The sequence below is a fragment of the Sorghum bicolor genome, chromosome 4, assembly GCF_000003195.3.
Source record: "Sorghum bicolor cultivar BTx623 chromosome 4, Sorghum_bicolor_NCBIv3, whole genome shotgun sequence".
NCBI lineage: Eukaryota > Viridiplantae > Streptophyta > Magnoliopsida > Poales > Poaceae > Sorghum > Sorghum bicolor.
Genome location: NC_012873.2, coordinates 11271345 through 11295904, shown reverse-complemented (window position 1 = coordinate 11295904; position 24560 = coordinate 11271345). Strand labels below are relative to the sequence as shown.

The following is a 24560-nucleotide window of genomic DNA, read 5'->3' as shown; positions in this document are numbered from 1 at the left end:
TAAGGGGGCATTGAGCAGGTAGCTTGACCTAGGCAAGGCTTTAGGTTTAGGTGTGGTGCACACTTGGTAAACCTAGTACTAGGTAGCTCTGAGAAATTCCTTAGATCAAGAGGAACAAACTTTGTTTTGGAAAGATCGTGTTTCGACAAAGTTTGGGAGCCAAAACAGGCACCGAACGCTGAGCGTCCGGTGGTGCTGACTCGGGTCAGCGAGTCTGGGTGCCTAGGGTTAGGCACCGAACGCACGCACTGGACTCACTGCGGTGCGTCCGGTCCCATACCCAGAGAGGTCTACAGTTCGACCTTGCACCGGACGCGGGCACCGGACTCACCATGGTGCGTCCGGTCCCGTACCTAGAGAGAATTGCATCTTGCCCTTCACACCAGATGCGGTCTAGGTGAGTCACCGGAATCACTGTGAGTGTGTTCGGTGCGTGTCTGAGGCAAGTACAGTTAGCCATTAATGGGGCACTGGATGCTCTGTGCAGCGCGTCCGGTGCAACATTGAGCGCGTCCGGTGCTCCCATTTTCTATGGAATTCGGGTGGCCAGCCCTTGGACTTGATGGGGAGAATTTATACTCCTTCACCTCGTCTATGGGAGGTCTCTTACCCATTTGATCAGTTGAGAAACACCTTGTGGTGCAAGAGAGAAGCAAGAGCCTAGAGAGGATTGAATATTGAGTGATTTCTTGAGTGAATCTTTCTCTAATTGAGTTCCAAGAGTTTAAGTGTGCATCCACCACTCTCTAGAGCCTTGTTTGGGTCAAGTGAGAGTTCTTTGCTTGTTACTCTTGATGATTGCCATCACCTAGACGGTTTGGTGGTGATTGGAGGCACGAAGACCGCCCGGAGTTCTTATGGGTGGCTCATGTTAAGCTTGTGAGCAGTTTTGGGCGATTCTCCGCGATGGAGTGTCGAAGAATCAGCCTGTAGAGAGCACTTGGTCCTTGCGTGGACCAAGGGGGAGCAAGGCCCTTGCGCGGATGCTCCAACGAGGACTAGTGGAGAGTGGCAACTCTCCGATACCTGGGCAAAACATCACCGTGTTCTTCTTGTTCTCATCCTTTACATTCTAGCATTTACTTTGAGTATTTACATTCCTAGAATTGCCAAGCTAGAATAGGATTGGAACTAGGTTGCAAAACTTTTATCCGGTAGCTCTCTAGAACACACTTAGGCACTAGAGGTTGAATTGGAGCTTATGGGTTGCTTAAATTTTTAGAGAAGCCCAATTCACCACCCTCTTGGGCATCTTGATCCTTTCAGTAGGAACAACTTAAATGGAACACCTTAAATTAGAGGTTGGATTTTTTATTGCAGATCCTCCTATTTTTACATGCATTGTTCACTGACCGTGACTCACCCTCAAATCTAGCCAACAAGTGAGACCCACTTGTTAATGAGTCAGTATTTTATTCTTTTTTCCTTTTCTACCACCTCTTCATCTTCAAGATGACTAGGCACAGCGACAAACCAAGATTAAGGACGAGCTCGGTTAGCTGGGTGTGGGGAAGCTAGAGGGACACAACTAGGTAAAACGAACGTCTAGAGGGGCACACAATGGGGCTTGAGCAACTAATTGCTTGTTTAGATGTACTTTGTATCCACCTTGACCTACATTTGTCGAAGTGGATTAAAGTGGAAGTTAAACAATTTTCCACCCCAATTCAGGAAGCTAGAGGGACACAACTAGGTAGAACGAACATCTAGAGGGGCACGCAATGGGGCTTGAGCAACTAAGTGCTTGTTTAGATGTATTTTGTATCCACCTTGATCTACATTTGTCGAAGTGGATTAAAGTGGAACTTAACCAATTTTCCACCCCAATTCACTAACACACATAGATTGAGGTGGATACCCATGCATCAAACAAGGCCTAATGGTGTTTTTGGTTGGGCTCTTGGCCGGGAGCTGTTTTTGCTTGCAAAAAGCAAAAAGCTAACCAAATGGGTGAAAATCCAAAAGTTGCTTTTTCATAAACAACTATTTTGGGTATGTAGTATAGTTTTGAAAGCACCTTGGGCCCTGTTTTTTACTTTTGGCTTTCTATTTTTTAAAATGATGAAAATAATAGAGAACTGTTTCACAGTTGTTTCAAGAAAAATAAAAAAATAAGGTAAGTTTTATACTTGTTTGAACCAAGCAAGCTTATAGTTTTTCTATGCCCCATAATCTACTGCAGCTATTGTACCATCTACAACTCACAACAGTTTTTCAGAAGCCACAGCTCAACAAACACACCCTAAAGGGACACACAATTGGGATTGAGCAACCAAAGGTCAAGCATGATCAGGCCGAGTTCAGCCAGCCATGGTGTATAGGCCCACACCCACATAGATCTCCATGGGTGCCCTAAATTCGATGGGAAAACAAGTGAGGATGCATACTGGTGTCATGGCATGATTCCCGCAATAGGGCATTGGAGACGTATGGCGAAAATTATAAGTCATTCTAAAAATCTTAGAGAGTCAAAACATTTCAAGCTTGACTAAATTTATATGATAAAATAATAATTATTATAATACAATCGAAGTATCATTAGATTCTTCCTTAGTTATATTTTATAGTATACCCATTTTATGTTATAAATTTTAATATTTTTCTCTATAATTTTGGCCAAACTTGAAAATGCTATGACGCCTCACGATTCTTTGAATGACTTATAATTTGAAATAGTTAGAGTAGCAAACTACGAGCCGCTAAGTGGAGTCTGGACGAGCATGCATGAGCAAGAGAGAAACGGCCACAACAGAAAAGTCAGGGCGAATCAAACTTTTTTTTAGTTCTAAAAAATTTTGCAAAATAGATAATATAGCACTTTCGTTTGTATTTGATAAATATTATCTAATCATAGAATAACTAGACTCAAAAGATTCGTCTCACAAATTATAAACAAACTGTGCAATTAGTTAGGGCTTCTAGTTGTTGACTTACCTTACCAAGCTATTTGTTTTTCCTATTCATATGTTGTTTATTATTTTTATCTATATTTAATGTTCCATATATATGCCGCAAGATTCGATGTGATGGGAATCTGAAATTTTTTGTAAATTTTTTTGGGAACTAAACAAGGGCTAGGGGAAATGCTGAGAACATCATACTTGTTGGTGTCTGATGAATATTGATTTATTTTAGTGGATTTTTTTGCCTCCCATCGCTCAAAACTAAGACATGGATCATTGCTAGAGTTGCTCTAAGATGTGGGTGTCTGTCTAACGATTTTATTTTAAAAGTGAAATTGACCTCACTAACACTACATACGCTCATAAAGTTCGGCCTTGTTTAGTTCCGAAAAGTGAAAAGTTTTCGCTACTGTAGCACTTTCGTTTGTTTGTGACAAATATTATTTAATCATAGACTAACTAGGATCAAAAGATTCGTCTCGTGATTTACAGCTAAACTGTGTAATTAGTTGTCTATATTTAATGTTTCATGCATGTGCCACAATATTCGATGTGACGGAAAATCTTGAAAACTTTTTGGTTTTCAGGGTGAACTAAGGCTTTGTTTAGTTCACCCCGAAATCCAAAAAGTTTTCAAGATTCTCCGTCACATCGAATCTTGCGGCACATGCATGAAACATTAAATATAGATGAAAACAAAAACTAATTATACAGTTTGTCTGTAAATCACGAGACGAATCTTTTGATCCTAGTTAGTTTATAATTGGACAATATTTGTCAAATAAAAACGAAAATGCTACAGTAGCGAAATCCGAAATTTTTTTGAAGTAAACAAGGCCTTCGTGCCAGTCACCTCATGATCCTACGGCATCAGATCAGTGTTCCATATTCCATGTACTGCCGCCAGGACGTGGACGCATCATCACGCATGGAAACCAGACGGCAGCAGCCAAAGAGGCAAGAGGAATCGCCGGGTCTCAGGACGAATGCCTCAGAGGCGACAAAACAGATGTTGCACGTCGTACATACCTTTATGCCTTGTTTAGTTCATGAAAAATTTTAGATTTAGCAACTATAACACTTTTATTTATATTTAATAATTATTTCTAATCATAAATTAACTAGATTTAAAAGATTTTTCTCACAAATTACAGATAAACTATGCACTTAGTTATTTTTTATCTATATTTACTGCTCTATACATTCGCCGATGTGATAGAAAATCTTTAAAAAAAATAGAAACTAAAAGAGGCCTTAATCTGTCAGCAAAAGCAGATGGAGTAAGAGGGGAATCAGAGGCACAAAGGCCAGCACGCCCGCCGCAAAGCCTACCGGGAATTCTCAAAGCCAGGCTGCACGACACGATTGCTACTGTATAATAGGTAAGATCTTCTGGTGCCCTGCAACAAACAACACAGTAGCAGTCTAGCACTGTACCTTTGGAGCTTTTGCCCATCGCCAGGAACCAACTGGCAGGCGACGAGACATGAACACGACAGCAAGATGGACTAGCTGGGGGTAGGGACTAGGGTCTGGATCTGAATGTCCTTCATGTAATCGTTCAAAACTGGGTCCTGATCTACCTTTTCTTCTCATTTTTCTGATGGCGAAAATACCGGACTTTAGTTATCAACACCAATCATCGTTGTACAACACCAGCTAAAGTGTTTTGAGCTCTCCTACTCCTGTTGCTTCTTGTCTTGTGCCATCTTCTTGCGGATCTCCTGTGCAGCGTTGAAGATGCCCAGCGTCGGTTTGAGGCAGACGAAGCACTTCTTGTTCTTCGAGTGATGCTGAAATATTGAACAAAAAAATTGTTAGTTTGGTCTACCACAGAGAACATGATAAAAAATCATATGTACAAATATACAAGTCAGTCTCATCTCAAGGAAGCACAATAATTTGAGGTCCGAACTAGCATTCAACCAAAGCAAAATAAAAATAAAAAATAAAACATGATCGACAGCTAATTTCACATATCCAGATATTTCACATTACAGTTTGCACAACGGGTCTGGAACTCTCGATAAAGAAATCTTTCTGGAAGAACCCAAACCCTCAACTCTAATCTGCACTAATACAATATGGAATTCTCAACCTATCATTTATATCCTCAATCTTCAGTTCTACTCTAGCCACATAAAATGGACTTTAACACTAACAAGGCTCATGACTTATGTTTTGTTTATATTAATTATCAATGGCATCTATGGTTTCTGGTTCATGTCTTATGCCAATAAGTTTTATTGCCACACAACATATAGTTGTTTGAACTAGGCAGGTAACACAAATGGTTCCAGTTTAAAAGCAGGTAAATTCAAGATTTCCTAAATTATAAGGTTTGCAAATCACTTATCACACTTATCACAGTCCCACTCTATAGAGCTACCTGTTCTCTAAAAACTAAATCACACTAAACCTGCCATGCCTATTCCACTATCATTGTACTGGATGCCCTGGAAACTAAATTGACAGTAACCTCAATACAAATCTTATAAGCAAATAGTTCTGCTCTCTAAAATAAAAAAACTAACAAACCCAGATTGTTTAACATTACCAACAAAAGACATACTACAGTATATCTCAAAAATACACTCCACAATGTATTCATCACCCCCATGATGTTCCCACACAACCCCTCTAGATGGAGACTTCTACACTTGGCCCTTGCAAGGTATATAAGATTCTCAAACCTTAATTATTTGTACCGTACGGTTGCTAGTTTGGTACCCCTTTTTCTTCAATTGGGATTTATGAGTAAAAGACACAAGTCCATCCTAATAAACTTTCATGTGCTTTTTTGTACAGGATTGATATATTATAAGACAAAAGGATGAGGAGGCGAGTCCTTAATGAGTAATGTTTTTTTTCTGTAATTGTCAAAACAAAATATGTTTGAAGTCTCTGTAAATGTATACCTCCTTCAATGTTCATATACCTTATTCTGTTTAGTTTCGAATAATATCACTCAGGCACAATGTTTTCAAGTCGTCCAGTCGGACCTAGTCGCCATGGGACCGACTAGGATGATTAATCGGACAATTTGTACAAGTCGGTGGTACCCCTAATCAGTCACCAGGGACGATTAGGACGATTAATCGGACGACTTGAAAACATTGCTCAGGCATGATTTCAAATAAAATATCTCTACATTGAAATGTCACTTGACTCGGTCTGCACTTCAGAGACAGCAGATGGTTAATTGTAGTTCCTCTGAACATGTGATTTGTGGGTTTAACAGTAGATCTCAATCAGCAAGACTATTCCTTTAATCCAATCATCAGAATGAGAGTAAAACGTGGCTTTATCATTCTGCAGAAATGCATAGGAAAGAGGCTTGGAGGCAGAGCAGAAGTGGACAACATTTAGATGGTAGCCATGATTGCCTGTGCCTCTTCTGGTTCAGATGGATGGATTTAACTTGTCAAATGACATGTTAAGATTATTGGCAGTGGCTTCTTGCATAGCCAATTGGACCATCTGTCTTTAATGGAAAGGTGACCCAAAAGGTCTCAAGGCAACTATCCATGGCTTGCACTGTTGTCTAATCCAGCCAGCCTTTGCTTGTAAACTATAAGTCCTCCTATCCTTCTGCAACGAAAAGAGGTTACATATGTAACCTTCTGTTTGAAAATAGATCACTGCTCCTTCCATACCCAAAACAATGTATGAGGCATTGTCCCACACTAGGAAGAATTGCCATCATGAGCAATGTTACGAAATTGTGAAATCTAGTCGGCTTGGCATGGGACCGATCAGGCGACTAATCACAATTAATCAGCTTGACATGCTAGTTGTTTTCCATCCTAATTGGATGGCTAATCACGATTAAGCAACAATTAGTCAAAGAACTTGGAAACTGGTTGGACAAATCGAGTTGGTGGACATAATCGGAGTCATGGGACTGATCAGTCCAAGTAATCGTGATTAATCAGACGACTTGATAACACTGATCATGAGATCACTTGTGTGGATAGCTCAAAGCTAACTCACTGGACTCATGAAAATAATGAAGATCCACCACCTCCGGGAGTTCAAAAATGTGTCCCTTGAGTGCAGAAAGTGGAATCTCATGTATGTTGGTCTAATAAAGGCTGCTCCTCAAGATGAAATAGGATTCCTACTTGTGTTCACAAGGGCCACAGTAAGAGCATCAGCGGAACCAAGATATGGACATCTCTAGGCAATTTACTTTTAAGTTGATAAAGCTGCTTACATTTTAAGTACTAAGGGACATGTTTCTAGATTCATGCTATCATTGTTCTCTGGCAGTAAAGAAGCAGAGTTCGCCATACAGAGGCTTTCATCTGCATGAAGTCATAGTCTCAATTGCGAAATCAGAAGTGAATAGGATTGTCATGAAAAGTAGGGAGGGGGAAAATCCCATACAAAGGGCAATGTTTCAACTAATCTTATCAATTCCATTCCAATACCAGACGAAACAGGCAGTATATCTCGTTCTGCCACCTAAACTGGCATAGAAGAGACATCACCCAGTACCGGCCCTAATCACAGTCGATTCCGGCTAAGCCAGTCAATCTCACCCATTATGGACGGTATTCAGCAGACCATCTGTCCTGGTACAGTCCACACATGACCAAGCAGAGGCTGAAGACCATAAGAGCAGTATTTAGCCAATGGTAAGAAATCAAGAAAGAGGGGTCCATTGAGTAGGAATTAGGAAGATATCAAGAATCTTTGTTTATTCGATCGTAGATCAAGAAACATTTAATTAAGATCTGAAAAAATAACAAGAAATTACATATGAAGGAAAAGGAACTACATCAAGGCATTGGCATCAGTGAGATTTTGTGGTATAGACATTGAAAGCAAAGAACGGTGTGATGGGATAGCAGCTAGACGGCGCATCCAGCCAAGCATTGGCTGCATGGGACAGAAGCCAAGCAGCAGTCACACCTGCTGCGGTGGCACAGCCTCAACTGTTTCTCTGGGTGCAATGAACAGGTGGGTAAGGACTGATGCTTTATTAGCTTCTTGCATTTACGGTTGTTTTCGCTTGCCTAGGACTGATGCTTTATTAGCTTCTTGCATTTACGGTTGCTTTCGCTTGCCTACTTCATGGACCAGCTACAATGCTATCTACAGGGCCCATGTTGGTGGCAATGGTCAGGCCCTGGACTACAATTCAGAACGCAAAAGGCTCACCAGTGCATATAAATGTTTACTAATTTGTAAATACACATAACACTGGAATGGACCTGTACTGACATGTTCCGTTCCAAGAGAAAAACCGCAATGACATCCAGAACAGAATTGGCAAACATTATGGTTTCAAAAGTTCAATCTGGCAGGAGTAACAACTTGCCGGAATCATGTGCAGAAGTGTGAAGAAGCAAGGGTGGTATTTGGTGGAACATCCAGTTCACCAAATAGCAATGAGCCAATGATCAATCCATAGAGAGTGGTTTGATGATAAAGCAGATTTATACCTTATAAAAGATTTATCTTCACTATCTCCTTGAAAGTTGCCTAAATTTGTGGAAGTAATTCATATACCAAACCCAATCCAGTGTGTGATTCTCATCTTATGAAAACATCGCTTATTGACTATTGTCTTGAGTAAATTCAGTTCCGGCTCAACTAAAATTTCTTGTCCAGAATCATAGGGACCACAAACTATTAGCCTACCCAAGCAAAGCAAGTGGATAACTAGATCTTGTACAGATGGAAATCATACAAGAAGCAAACCAAACTGATTCATACCTTCAAAGCGCAATGTTCACAAAAGTAGTGCTTGCATTTGGTGACCACTGGATCAACGAATGGCTGTCGGCAAATGTAGCAGGCAAAGGGCAGCGCCTCCTCATCATCCTCGTCCTCATCTGCTGCCTCATCATCACTCCCATCCCCACCACCCATGGCAATGCGCCGCTTGCGGGCCTTCTGGGCCTCCTCATGTTCCCTCTCGAGCTGCCACCCGGACTTGTAATCCCCACGGTCGTGCATGAACTTGCAGGAATCGCCGTAGCCACAATACCCCGTCTCCTTGTAGTCCTTGCAGATGTCGGGCTGGTAGTCGAACCGCTGGGAGACGCGAATGTGCGCGGCCGCCCGGAGCGGGCCGTGCGAACCGCCGGCCTTCTCGCTAGACACCGTGTGCTCCCGCCGGAACCCAGCCTTGTAGTCCGTGTAGCCGTGGATCCCCTTGTACACCTCCCCGGAGGCGGAGGCGGAGGCACCGGAGGAGGGATTCTTCTTGAGGAACTCCTCGGCCTGCTTGAGCTGTTTCTCGCGGATGGCGCGGGAGTCGCGGTCGAACTCCGTCTCCGTCTCGAGCACGGCGGTTGCGCGGCTGTCCGTGGACTGGATCGTCCGGGACGACTCGTACTGGAACCGCCGCGGCTCGGAGGAGGCGTCGGCGGTGGAGAAAACGAGCTTGCCAGCGGCAGAGGACGGCGGCCCCTTCTTGGAGCGCGCGGCCGCGAGGGCGCCGCTGCCGCCGCCGTCGTCGTCGTCATCAGATCCCGCGGGCGCGGCGGGGCGCTTCCGCATGTTCTTGGGTGGTTTCCTCACGAAACTGCACACCGGCGCCGATCCACCGCCGGCCCCCGGCTCGCCGCTGCCGCTGCCGCCGTCGGCCATCGATTTGGTAGGGTTTGGAACTTTGGATCGAAGAGGCGGGAGGGATTTAGTTAGCCCCGTAGTCCTTCCCGACCGTCCCTGATGTGCAATGCAACCCGTTCCAACGCCTTTTCTTCTCGTATATAACGAGCTCCCGGAGAAAACGGGGTTGGCCAGGTCGGTTTGGTGACCGTAGCCCGTTTGGATACGTGTACTCTTGGGCCGGGCCTAACCACCCTAAGCTCTCCACTTGGATACTGGATCCCATATCCGATTAGTCAAATAAAAACGGATCGCATACGGTCGATGTTATATTTATATATATTTTTTATTGGATTTAGATTTGAATACGGATAGAATCAACTCTATCGGATAAAATATGATTGGATGTTGACATCATAAATATACAATTTAAGTATTCAGATATAGATATGGTATCGGATGTTGAATATTCAGACTCGGATATAGACATATATAAACTCATCTAAACGAATACGGTCTCAAATACGGTTAGAAAATATCTATACTATTTTTATCCCTAGTCATGCACTCAGCGACGCACCAAAAACGAGTAGTAGCAATGAATAAATACAAAATTCAAATTAAAATAATGCAAATTTTACTAGTTTGCGCGACAACTTTTTCTAACATCATCATCGTACAAAAACCAACTCTGTTGCAAAGCACGAACAATTTTGTTAGTTCAAATAACACCTGAAAACCATGTAGAGATAAATCTATATATTATGTACCTAATATAATATTAAAAGGAGGAAATTTCCCTTCTGTGTTTTTGAGTCCGTCAGCCATGCCACCGCATCTCACTCTTCCATGTCCACATAGCACTCTTACCACCAACATGTTTCCAATTCAAATACAAATATGTTTCCAATTTAAATCCAACACGAGACTATGTTTCCAATCTAAAGTCAGCCCAATTCAAACCAACATAAGAACATGTTAGAAACAAACACAAATCTTGCCATGGTATGATGTTTGATTCTAAAATGTATTAAAGAGATGACTTGATATATCTAGAAACAACACAAATCTAGCCATTCTCTACGCCACAAGTTTTGTGACTATATAACAAGTTATATATTTCGTTGTGATGCATGGAGATATTTGCAAGCCAAACGGAAAAATAGTCCAATTATGACAATTCAAATCTCTCGTAGGAACTACGAGATCACCCAAGGAGCCACTCTTACGGAGCACAACACGCCATAGAAGTGGTTGGCTAAGCCAGCCTAGGTTTAAGTCACGGCACCATCTTCTTAAGATGAAAATTAGGGGAGCGTCTCTCCCCCTTGTGGAGTTTTTTAGGTCACCCTAAGGACGCCTTCGGCGTCCAGGGGTCACGAACCGACCATAGATCTTGTTCAATAGTGGAACACATTAGCCGCCTGCTCTTCGGTTGGACAGTAAGGGTCGGAGAAGGGCAATCACTCATTCTTAAAACTAGCATTCTTAAGTTAAGATCAAAGAGTCAGGCAGAAAAAGGGGAGCTCCCCATTCCTGGTTCTCATGTAGCTAGATTCCTCAGAACCACAAGAATCCTTAGAACGGGATTCCAACTCAGCACCTTCTATTTTGGGATTTTGAGAAGAGTTGCTCTTTGGAGAGCATAGTACGATGGAAGTTGTAAGCTGTGTTAGGGGGAGTTATTGCCTATCATTGTCCTCTATGGTAGAACCCGTCAAGGCTAAGGGGTGGTGGTTTACCCTTTGGCGGGTGTTAGCAGTTCGAGTGTGCTTATCTCCAACTCGTGAACTTAGCGGATACTATGATAGCAGCGAAGGTTGCCAATTCATCATTTCGATCTATGATTTCGCATTCATGGATGTTGATAAGAATAAGATCCTTCCATTTAGTATCAACTTAAGATGGCATAGCCTTAATGTTAATGGTGAGGTTCAAAAGAGGAAAGGCTTGCGGTGGATTGAGGAAGGGTGTAGAAAGCGATGAAATGCTTGACTTCTACTGGCAACATAATTGTTGATGCAAAACTGATCTGCAAACACAAAGGGCTAATACCCGATTCAAACGTTAAGGCGTGCCAGCCGATTTGACCTTGCTATCGGCAAAGGTGATAACTCGAATACTTTAGTCCTGACAACAGCGATGCGCCCGGATGTCACGGCTAAGAGGTACTCACGCGGAACTTGAGAACACGCCGAGCTTAAGTCGACGAATTCCTAAGAACTCGTAACAAAAGGAAAAAAGTATGACGAAGTCGTCGAAAAGTAGATGCTGGAATATGAGTAAAAACGTGTGTTTGATTGATTGATTGATTTTTCATTACAAGGCCCTAGGGTCTATATTTATACCCTGCTCAAAGAGCTACAACCAGATACGATTAGAATTCGAATTCCAAATTACACGGAATCCGTATACAAAACGATGTAAATAATTAAGGAAATAACAAAACTATCCCTCGTGACAAACCGAAACTCCTCCACATAACGACCGGCAGCTTCCGGACTCCCTCTTTGCATCATCGGCAGACCCTTTGCCATAGTCATCGGCAGACTTTCTTATCTAGCCATCGGCACAATATTACTGCCTGTGGACTTAGTCACGTTCAACTTCTCCCTCATCGGCAACCATCCTCATCGGCAACCCACTTTGTAAACATCGTACTGCCACCTTATCCTGCCATCCTAGACACGTGCCCAGAAACGGTGTCAACACATGCCCCCCAGTTTCGGAGTATAAAACTATTAATGCTCCGAAATTCTCTGCAGTAATGATGCCTTTTCCCGCAATTAATGCTCCTAATCTGGTAACCGACAACCTCAATCTGAACAACTCTGATCCTATTCCTCCGCAGATTCCTCGAAATCCCCAACTTCCTAAACGGGCATTTTTCTCAACCGTACATCGGCAACAATACCGTTACAAAGATCTGCCGATGTTCTGACCAGGATATTCACACAAACGGTTACTTCCCCTCTATCCGCCCATCGGCAATATGACCGTTATAGAATATTGCCGATGGACCGACCAGGAGATCTCGCACAGTAAAATATCTTCAGATAATGACCGCTTCCCGTCAAATCACCTGCACAATCCCTGGATTACCGTGCGAACAGTTACCATATCCACCTGAGTACCCTCGGATTTCTCGGATGCGGCAAAGAGATAAGTCGGATTTGCCCTTGCCCATTTTGTCCTATAAATAGTTCCTTCTTGGGTACTCCTTCCCCATCACACCATTCTACTACCCAACTTTACTTTTCCAGCGGCGGCGCCACCAAAAACTCCCAAGGTCTCCGACAAGTACCCCTCTTCATCAACTCCGGCGCCTTCAAACGCTTCCTTCGCAGCAAGATGGCCGTCGGTTTCGTCGTCCCTGAGGTCAAATCTCCACCCCGTCTTCTGTATTTTTCTTCATATCCCTGTTCACTCGCAATTCATTTTACTGAATATCTTCCTTTTCTTTCCTCTTTGTATTTCTTTTTACGCCCAAAATCACTAGGAATTGTCCAACAAAATTGTCATCCCCACCGATCAACCACACCTTCAATGCCTCGGCCCTCTAGGGGACCCAGATCCAACTGACCTTATCAACGCAGAAACCAACAGGATCCCCTTCAGAGCCGAAAATTTTTCCTTAGATCTGTGGAAAGACACCTTCCGCTCTTGGCCCAGCCCAACTGTAGGGTGGAAAGACTGGTTCTTGAGGGTCAGCAACTCTAATGAAGTTCAGTGGGGTGAAAGGAAGCTAGCCCAATGCATTAGATTGTCCATTGCCGATATGCATAGGAACGAGTCACTGCTGATAGCTGCATCCTACTTTTGGTCAGACACCCTCAATGCTTTTGCCTTTGGCCACGGCCCTGCTTCTCCTACTCTTGCCGATGTAGCCATGCTTACTGGTCTAGATATATCTTCTGCCGATAGCACCCACTTTTTTGATACTGCCCCTAGTGCCAAAGTGGAGACTCGCGCTATCGGCGGTTGGTCGGGGTACATTCAGAAGTACCGTGGGAAAGGATCTGTCACCATAAAGGAACAAACCACCTTTCTGAACATGTGGCTGGACAAGTTTGTATTCTGTGGTCGATCGGCAGGACCGACTTCTGTCTACCTATCGGCAGCAGAAAGACTGGCTAACGGTGGCCGATTCCCTCTCGGCCGATACTTGCTTGGCGCTGCTTACCACCTTCTCCATCAAGTAGCCCAAAAACTTCTGCTCGGCCAATCCACTGGCAACTTGGGAGGCCCCTGGTGGTTTGTCAACATGTGGCTCAATCTGCATCTGCACAAGCGTCTCAACTTCAACCTGTTCACACAGCGTTTCCCAAGAGATATAGCTGAAAACCATGTATTGGGTGAAGAGGAATCGGCAACACGCGCCCCCTTGAACTTTGGCGAAGCTGTCATAGTTCTGCCTGGTTCAGGGGGTAATCCAGATCAGATCGGCCGATTCTTCCAGACTCTGTATGAGGTTTTGGCCAGAGACGAACGACCATGGTTGGCTTATGATGACCCAGATAGCATGCTCCCTCTGACCTTCAATCCATTTGATGAAGCTCTCGACAGGGACAATGAGGCGATGATGGCAATTGTGACTCCCACAATCATTCCAGTGAATTTCTTTGGTAGCACAAAAACCTCCCCTCAGACTTACGAATTTTACAATCCGTCGGCATTAGCTCGCCAGTTAGCTTTCGGCCAGTTGCCGATTGCACTTCCTTATGCCGACGTGATAAAACCCAGAGAAACTATCAACAACCTTCTTGAGTGGACTCGAGTAGCCCAACTACCACTAAACGCCGATACAGATGTAGATCTGTCAGAATGGGTTCCGGCTGCTTTTATCACTCAGGCATACAAGTTATGGTGGGCAGAATGGAAAGAGCATCTATTCTGCAGATCGATACTTTCATACCGCGGCATGATTGACTCCGAATACGAAGTTCCCGATGACACTGTAAGTAACTCAAACCAATGTTTCATTTTCTCAATATTACTTCCATCGGCAGCCTACCCTTGTATTCCTTTTGCAGGTTGACAATATCCCTCCATTGGTTAGCAGGAGTGGCAGGCCGATCGACTTGTTTCCATCAGGCCCGATTTCCTCAATCGGCCACAATGCTCCCACTCTAGCTTCCATCGTGCATCGGGGTGTACGCCTCAGGAAAGTCACCACCAGAAGAACCCAGACATCATCAACGGTAGCTGCTCCCACTCTGGCGCGGGCTTTCAAGGCAATTTGTCAAATCTTTTCCTTTATGCTGACTATCTTTATATCGGCTATATTTATGCTTATAAACTCTTGTTCATTATTGCAGCAAACCGGCGTATCGGCGAAAGCCAGGCGTGAGAGTGCCGATGCCCCCCAGTCTAGCCAACCAAAGAGAAAGGGCACCACGGGTGCTAAGACTGGAACAAAGCGCCAGAAGGTAGCAACTCCCCCTCCTCCTCCGGTATCTCCAATTCCGGTGGAGTCTTCTCCTTCTTCTCCAGAAGCCCAGCCACAGCAAGCACCATCTCCCCCACCTATGCAGGAAGCACCACAGATAGAAGAACCCCAGCAGGAAGGATCTCAAACAGAAGATACATCAGCTGACATGGGTGAACAAACAACTGGCCCGGTGGGTCCAGTTATACCATCGGCAGTTCTCCCGATTCAGACAACCGTTGTTCCTCCTCCAGGTAACATACTTTAACAATATCGCTACCGATGAACTTATTCTCATTTAGTCTCGTAACTCCTTTTGTCTTCTTTCAGTTGATATCGTTCCATCGGCAATCTCAGCCGATCAACCTGTAGTTCCATCGGCATCTTTGGCCGATCAGCCTGCAGTTCCGTCAGCACTTCTCAGTCAAAGACAAGAGATCGCCTTGAAGCAAGTAAGTCACCGTTTACCGTTAGCACTATTTGCCGATTCTCTGAATATGAACTAATTTTGCTTTCCCTCCCAGGAACAAGATTCTCCCGATAGCCTGTTCTCCTTCGCCATCGATCTCTCTGAAGAAGAAGGTGAAGAAGCAAGCTCTTCTCAGACAGTCGGCATCACATCGGCAGAAATCAGGGTCAGGCTGGAAGAATTGTCAGCTCTCCTTCACCAGGACACAGCGCAATTGGTTGATGATTCCGACCCTACCAAGACCCTGTTCAGAACTCTCAGAGGCCAAATCCCAGCCGATGTTGAAGAAATCCTGTTCCAAGCCGCTCATCTGGAGAGTCGCCAGCTGCAGTACCAGAGAGCTTCTCGGCGTCTTGCCGATAGAGCCGCTCAGACTCAACTCTCCGATGAAATGAGGAAAGAGAAGCTTTTGATCGATGAGAAGCACAAGAACATCGGTATCCTGAGATCTTCTAGAGACGCGCTGAAGCAGAAGATATCCGATCTATCGGCAAGAAAAGAATCCCTGTTGGCGGAGCTCAAGGAAGTAGAGAACGCTCTGTCCCAAGCCCAACAGGAAGAGAGCCAATTGCCAGAGACCATCAGGCTTCTTGAGCACGAGCGAAATGCTCATGGTCGCAAGGCACTTCAACTGAAGAAGAAGCTGAAGCCGATAGAAGGTTCTGCCGATGATGACATCAAGGAGATAGAAGCAGCCAACCAAATTCGGCTACGTGCTATATCGGCAATCCAGACGCTGCTTAACACATAGAGTTTCCATCGGCATTATATCTGCGCTTTCCTGCTTCCTCAGCTTTTAGTCTAGCCGATAGGACTGTTATCGGCACCTAAACTTTTGAAACACCAAGTCTTGTCCCCAAACATTTGGATCCAGCCGATAGGAGTGTTATCGGCACCTAAACTTCTATGCATCGACCCATATACTGGGGTAGTACTTCTTTAAATATTTGCCGTTTAATGCTCTGGGAAATTCAATTCCTTCGAGGGTTTCTAGAATGTAGGCATTACCAGGAGTCGATCAACTTATCCGATAAGGACCCTCCCAATTAGGAGACCACTTTCCAAACTTCTCCTGAAATGCACCTGGTCCTTTCGTAAGTATCCGCTTCTGCCGATGCGATAACATAAGAAGAATCTCCTGGGACAATCTCAATCTTGTCACCTACCCACTGAACCAAGCATTGATGCATTGTAGATGGGATACAACAATTGGCATGAATCCAATCTCTTCCCAATAATAAGTTGTAAGCACCTTTTCCGCTGATCACGAAAAAAGTTGTCGGCAAGGTTTTGCTGCCGATGGTCAACTCTACACATATCGCCCCCTTGACTGGAGACACGTTTCCTTCAAAGTCTTTGAGCATCATATCGGTCTTGGTCAAATCTTGATCCCCTTTCCCAAGCTTCCGATATACTGCATACGGCATAATATTAATAGCAGCTCCACCATCAACTAGGATCTTGGTCATTGGCTGCCCATCAACCCTTCCTTTGAGGAACAGAGCTTTAAGATGCTGCCTCTCGTCATCGGCAGGTTTCTCAAAGATAGCCGTCATCGGATCCAGAGCCAACTGAGCTATCTGATCAGAAAATTCCAACTCATCATCACTGGCTGGTGCAAGAAACTCCATCGGCAACATGAAGACCATGTTGACGCCTGCCGATGGACCTTCCCTCTTAGTGTCTGACGGCTGCCGACTTCCAGAGTTCTGTCCCTTGTTTAGCTCCTCTTGCCTTTCACGTTGCAATCTCCTTTTCTGTGTCTTGGTTAATCCTCCAGGGCACCATGGAGGAAGTGGCCTTTGCCTTGCCGTCGGGCGTCGGTTCTCCCTTGACTCCATACGATGCGTGTTAGCATCCCTGCAAAATATGAATTCATCGGGAACCCGCGCATCAGCCATTTCCTCGAGCTCTTCTTGGTTCCTGGGAAAATACTGGACACGGTCACTAAGTCTGTCGTGCCCACTAAATCTGCCCCCCAGCCGGTCATGAACTGACACCCTTCCTCTGATTGGCCCATTAAATCGCCGTTCATCATCATGATAATGCCGATCGGTCCTATAGTACCGATCATAACCGTTGCACTCAGGGCAGTCTCTGACAGTAGGAAGCTTGATATTTTCCTCCCAACAATGGATGAAGAATGGACAATTCCAATGATCCCTGTGCCGATTCCACTCCTGTCGGCGTCTTTCTTCTTCCCGTCGATAATCTTCCTGCTGGCGCCGATACCGATCTTCCCGTTGTTGCCAATTTTCTCGAGGCCTTCTATGAGTTATGACGATACCAGATCGAGGAGGCCTTCCTGAGCTAGTTCCTTCCTGGACCAAGCCCTTACTTCTTGCATCGGCAGTAGTAACTTGATGCTGAGGATCTACCGATGCACTCTTCTCAGCTGTCTCCGATGTTAAGACCTTAGCCTTCCCCTTAGCATCCAACATGTTTGTCGGGAAAGGATGTTGGTCTATCTTCATCGGCTTCTGGGCTTTGGAACTGTCAAACTTGATTCTCCCTGACTCTATAGCCGATTGCAGCTGCTGTCTGAATACTTTGCACTCGTTGGTGTCATGGGAAGTTGCATTATGCCACTTGCAATATCTCATCCTCTTCAACTCTTCTGCCGATGGGATCACATGGTTAGGTGACAGTTTGATCTGACCTTCCTGAAGTAGAAAGTCAAATATCCTATCAGCCTTAGCGGTGTCAAAAGCAAACTTCTCTGGTTCCTTCTGCCCAAAAGGACAAGACATCGGCTTCTTGTTTTTTACCCACTCTGCCAAGCCGATTACTGGTTCTTCATCAGAATCTGAGCTTGTTGCTTCATCGACAAATGACACTTTCTTATTCCATGCTCTTTTAGGCTCGAAAGGCTTGATGTCTTGATCAGAAATCCTTTGCACCAAATGACTTAAACTTTCGAACTCCTGAGAGGCATACTTATCCCTGATATGTGGCAACAAACCCTGGAAAGCCAAATCGGCTAGCTGCCGATCATCCAGAACCAAGCTATAGCATTTATTCTTGACCTCTCGTATCCTCTGCACAAAACCCTCAACTGACTCATCATTACGTTGCCTCAACTTGACCAAGTCGGTGATCTTCTTCTCATGAACCCCCGAAAAGAAGTATTTGTGGAATTGTTTCTCTAGATCGGCCCAAGTAATTACTGAGTTGGGAGGTAATGATATGAACCAAGTAAAGGCCGATCCAGACAATGATGATGAAAATAGACGAACCCTCAATTCGTCCCTGTTACCAGCCTCTCCACATTGAATGATGAACCTGTTGACATGCTCCATGGTTAACGTGTCGTCCTGCCCGGAAAACTTTGTAAAATCCGGTACCTTGTACCGATGTGGAAGCGGGATCAAATCATACGCGGGAGGATACGGTGTCCGATAAGAGTAAGTGTTGACTTTGGGTTTTATCCCAAATTGTTCCCTCATTACTTCAGCAATCTTATCGGCCCAATATGCATCGGCATCTTGCCGATGAGGCGGCTGCGGATCTGGCACTTGGTGGCGAACCTCCACGTGTCTGTTCGGGACGTGATCTGCACGGAACATTGGATTGATCACCTGTCCTCCAATCTGCGGACCACCAAACTGCTGTCCACCGATTGGCTGTCCTCCGAGTTGCTGTCCCCCGAGTTGCTGTCCAAAATTCATTGGCTGGTTGGGAATCCCCTGACCTTGGAACCCGGGATAGACCTGCCCTTGCTGGAACCCTGTAGTCTGGTAACTCTGCTAGGGCGATTGTGGAAAGGCTTGCTGTCCAAGCCATCCATTATTAGCGTTCATCGGCATAGGTGCTGCCGATGATTGGTAATTGGGTACCGTCATTGAATTGACATACCCCGACTGGGTCATAGACCTCTGTTGCATCAGCATTGACTCTGCCGATGCGTTGGGCATCTGGAACATTGAATCTTGAGGATTTCCAGTGTGAGGCCTTGCAGTAGTAGTTGTGGTATATCGAGGACTCTGGTTCACCGGCGCATTGGGAGGTGCCGATGTCATAGGAGTTTTGCCCCTCATGTCAGTTATTTGTGATGTTCCCGGTGTCAACTCTGGAGGCATACCGTAACCCCACCAGTTGGGAGGAAGAGTCAACCCTGACATTGCCGATGCCAACATATCTGTTGTCAGTTTATGCTGCCCAACTGAAATTTGTGGGTTGGTTGTCATCGGCATAGATAGTGCACCAGTAGTCCCCGATGTACTTGGAGGGACGGCAGATTGTGCACTTGCAGTCGTCAAAGCAGCCGATGGAGCCGTGACCTCTGGTGCCGTTGGCTGATGATGGGAGGGGCCCACATAATCTGGTGGGATTTGTCCTTCCTTGAAAGTTCTTGCCACGGCATTGAAAACCGTATTAGACAGTACACCAGCTTGGTTAATCAACGCTCGATTGATGGCATTGTCAACCATATCTTGAAGCTTGCCAGGATTGGCGTCAAAGGTAACCTGCCGTGGTGCCGGCAGTGCATCTTTCTGGACCACTTCGCCGCTCCTGTTTATGCTGAAAGACCTCAGGCATTGCTGCTTGAACTCTTCCATGGCTTGGGCAATAGCTTGCTTCTGCTCATCCTTGAGGTTGGCCTCCGTCACGGGGATGACGTTCTCTTGATCGAGGTCAGAGATCGACATGTTGATCTTGATCTTGAATCTGGTCCCACCGGGCGTGCCAAAAGATGTGTTGATGCAAAACTGATCTGCAAACACAAAGGGCTAATACCCGATTCAAACGTTAAGGCGTGCCAGCCGATTTGACCTTGCTATCGGCAAAGGTGATAACTCGAATACTTTAGTCCTGACAACAGCGATGCGCCCGGATGTCACGGCTAAGAGGTACTCACGCGGAACTTGAGAACACGCCGAGCTTAAGTCGACGAATTCCTAAGAACTCGTAACAAAAGGAAAAAAGTATGACGAAGTCGTCGAAAAGTAGATGCTGGAATATGAGTAAAAACGTGTGTTTGATTGATTGATTGATTTTTCATTACAAGGCCCTAGGGTCTATATTTATACCCTGCTCAAAGAGCTACAACCAGATACGATTAGAATTCGAATTCCAAATTACACGGAATCCGTATACAAAACGATGTAAATAATTAAGGAAATAACAAAACTATCCCTCGTGACAAACCGAAACTCCTCCACATAACGACCGGCAGCTTCCGGACTCCCTCTTTGCATCATCGGCAGACCCTTTGCCATAGTCATCGGCAGACTTTCTTATCTAGCCATCGGCACAATATTACTGCCTGTGGACTTAGTCACGTTCAACTTCTCCCTCATCGGCAACCATCCTCATCGGCAACCCACTTTGTAAACATCGTACTGCCACCTTATCCTGCCATCCTAGACACGTGCCCAAAAACGGTGTCAACAATAATACATCTTCCTCCTATTTAGATTTGTGTAGTGCCTTGGGGGCAAGTACATTGCTACACGTGAGCAGTCTCATACTCTGTCTCATGCAATGCTATGTAGGATTTTTGCATGTGGAGAAAAGAGAGGTGAGAGAGAAAGAGGTCGTTGTTTCGCGAAACAACCACCCCATGAGCTAATAATATTTAGGATTATGAGACAATTATTATATTATTGTATGAGTTGTTGCCATGCAACTCACAAGTTCACTTTTATTTTGTGCATAAATTTAGGAAATTATGAATTAATATGAGAAAACTTAAAAAACAATCATTATATATGTTGTCTATTAAGTTGGTCTTAGTCTTATATGGTGTTAAAAGTGAATATAAAATGAACAGTGATTTGGGAATAATTGTTGTCTTTCATTGATCTCATAGAATATATATACAAGTGAAGGGGTGTCTCCAAGAGACACAACTGTTCACCAAAGGATAGGCCCTTTGGTGACATGATTAACTGCTAATCTCTAACACTAATCCTAACTATCCGTACGGACGTCATATGGATCCATATGGAAAGATGAGATCATCAGTGAATGGATGTATATTGAGAATAGGCGTCATTTCACAACACTCCCCCTTGATCGAATCTTCTTTGAGATCAATGCAACTGTAAACTTGGATTCCTCGAAAAACCCTATGGAAAAAATCTGAGGAATATGTATGTATAGATATGCCATAAAAGATCCTTTAAACCTTATAGGAAAATAAGGAGAAAATAACATATATGAGTGATTTTAGTAAATCACTATGTCATTGGTATCCCATTAAAAACCCTAGTGGGGAAAAATATTGGAGATACGACATATTGATTACTCCCCCCAAAACCCTTTACAGGGAAAAATATGAGGAGCAATATAAAGTGATATGCCGCTAAAACTCCTATAAAACCCAGTGGAAAAATCAGAAGAAAATGTGATGACATATTATTGGTATTGCCTCTTGGATAACTCACATGAAAAACCTTGTGAGGGCAATGTGTGTCTTTGATATTTCCCAAAAAAACCCCTATGGGGAAAATAGAAAATATGACACATAAATATGTTAATATTACCTCATTAAAAACTTTAACAAGAAACCTTTTGAGTAAAACTTGTGAAATAAAATAGTATAATATGATGTTGGTATAGGTGGCATCTAGGAGATGTTTCCCCCTAATTCTGGCAAATGTCGAAGTCGCCGCATACTAATTCCATGTACCAATTTTTGAAATATAGAAGTTGGTAAGGACTTAGTAAATAGGACAGCAAGATTATCACATGACTAGATTTGCAAGATGTTTATTTTTCCACTTTCTTGTAATTCATGGGGATAAAACAGTTTAGAAACAATATGCTTAGTGATATTGCTCTTTATGTAACCTATTTGCATATGTGTAACACAAGTGGAATTATCTTTGAAAGGATCAAGATGCCCAAGAGGGGGGGTGAATTGGGCTTCTCTAAAAAATTTAAGCAACCTATAAGCTCCAATTCAACCCCTTGTGCCTAGTGTGACTTAGAGAGCTACCAGATAAAAGTTTTGCAACCTAGTTCCAATCCTATTCTAGCAAGGAAATTCTAAGAATGTAAAACCACAAAGTAAAAGCTAGAAAGTAAAGAAGTAGTGGAAGAAAGTGCTCGGCGATGTTTTGCCGAGGTATCGGAGAGTCGCCACTCTCCACTAGTCCTCGTTGGAGCACCCGCGCAAGGGTCTTGCTCCCCCTTGGTCCGCGCAAGGACCAAGTGCTCTCTACGGGCTGATTCTTCAACACTCCGTCGCGGTGAATCGCCCAAAAACCGCTCACAAGCTTGACACGAGCCACCCACAAGAACTCCGGGCGGTCTTCGTGCCTCCAATCACCACCGAATCGTCTAGGTGATGGCGATCACCAAGAGTAACAAGCAAAGAACTCTCACTTGACCCAAACAAGGCACTAGAGAGTGGTGGATGCACACTTGACTCTTGGAACTCACTAGAGAAGGATTCTCTCAAGAAAACACTCAAAACTCAATCCTCTCTAGGCTCTTGCAACTCTCTTGCTCCACAACAAGGTTCTCTGATGTTCAAATGGGCAAGACAGCTCTCATGGACGAGGTGGAGGAGTATAAATACTATCCACGAAGTCCAAAGGTCGGCCAACCGTTTTCCACTGAAAACGGGGTCACCGGACGCACATTATGTTGCACCGGACGCACTGCACCGAGCGTCCGGTGTAACATAACGGCTAACTGTACTTCTCTCTGACAGGTCACCGGACGCTAACTTCCAGCGTCCGGTGCACCGTCCGGTGCTCGGGGAAACTTTACATGCTCCCTGCGCATGGGACCGGACGCTACCCGGCGCGTCCGGTGCTAGCGTCCGGTGCTCAGGGAAGGCTTGCAACCTCCCTGGGTAAGGGACCGGACGCTACCCGTTGCATCCGGTGCTAGCGTCCGGTGCCTAACCCTAAGCACGACACTGTTCTAACAGCTAAGGACCTCACCGGACGCACTCACAGAGCGTCCGGTGCAGCGTTCGGTGCCCCTTTGGGCACCCAAACTCCGTCGAAACGCTATCTCTCGAAAGCGAAGAAGGTTTTTCTCGATCTAAGGACTATCTCTGATCTGCCTAGTGCTAGGTTTACCAAGTGTGCACCACACCTAAACCTAAAGCCTCGTCTAAGTCAAGCTACTAGATCAAAGCCCCTCTTAATAGTACAGCCAAAGGAAAACAAAGTCCTAAACTACTCTAAGTGCCCTTCTTCACCAAATGGCACTTAGACCTAGTCTAGTCTTGACGATGTCCATCCGTCCTTTAAAAACCGAAATGATTTCCACTATTAAGTAGGCATGTACGTCCCTGTTCATCGAGTACCTATTTACCATGACCTTACCTATGACTTTGCCTCTGCAAAACACACGTTAGTCATAGTAACCAACAATGTCATTAATCACCGAAATCACTAGGGGCCTAGATGCTCTTTCAATCTCCCCCTTTTTGGTGATTGATGACAACCTCGAGTATGCAAAGAGTTGAGGTTTTTAAAGAGACTTGGTTTCAATAAGCATGATACAAAAAGAGCAGAAAGGATTAGGCATGCTTATATCAACCAAGTCCAATACCCTGCATCCAAATATGTGAGTGAAATACAACAGGATATAAACAGAAGGCTCATAGAAGCAACGGAGTAAAAAAAACGCAGAAGCAAAGGGTAATATGAGCCAAAACACATGTCATTAAGATATCACAATAACCACAAGTCATGTCTCACAACCATAGTATCTCAGTATCTCACACAAGTGCAATGCATAAAAGTAAACGTGATGCATGATAAAGTAGCACACATAAAAAAAGGTATCTCAAAAGAATAGACTCCTAAACCCTCTCTAGCTCCCCCTAACTCCTAACTCTCATACTACGCACTCTCTCCCCCTTTGGCATCAAGCGCCAAAAAACCTAAGAAGTCAGTGGAGGAGGCGGAGCAATGGAGTCCCTCGGCACGGCCACGAAGCGAGCTGCATCATCTGAACTGTCGGCCGTCGAGGCGGAGGAGGTGGAGTGACCCTCTGAAGCTGCAGGAGCTGGTGAAGCGGTTCGGGTCTGCTCTGGCGCTGTCACAGGATGTGCTGGCTGCTCAAGTCCGGCTGACGAAGCTGACACTGACTCGGTCGCTGTAGTTGTCGTCTCTGGTACGGTAGTAGACGGTGCAAGCTGCTCGGACGACGCTACGGACGACGACAGAAGCTCTGTAGTGGTAACTGGCGCCGTAAAGACTGCAGATGCCTGCAGAGGAGGAGGCGT

General features: G+C 44.7%; 1 protein-coding gene across 1 annotated transcript; it reads right to left on the bottom strand.

Moving 5' to 3' along the window:
* Nucleotides 4242-9611, bottom strand: LOC8078345 (zinc finger CCCH domain-containing protein 15). Its single transcript, XM_002451842.2, has 2 exons — nucleotides 8628-9611; nucleotides 4242-4696 (listed from the first exon to the last, which is right to left on the bottom strand). The coding sequence occupies exons 1-2, from the start codon at nucleotides 9504-9506 to the stop codon at nucleotides 4583-4585; spliced, it is 993 nt and encodes a 330-aa protein (XP_002451887.1). The 5' UTR covers nucleotides 9507-9611; the 3' UTR covers nucleotides 4242-4582.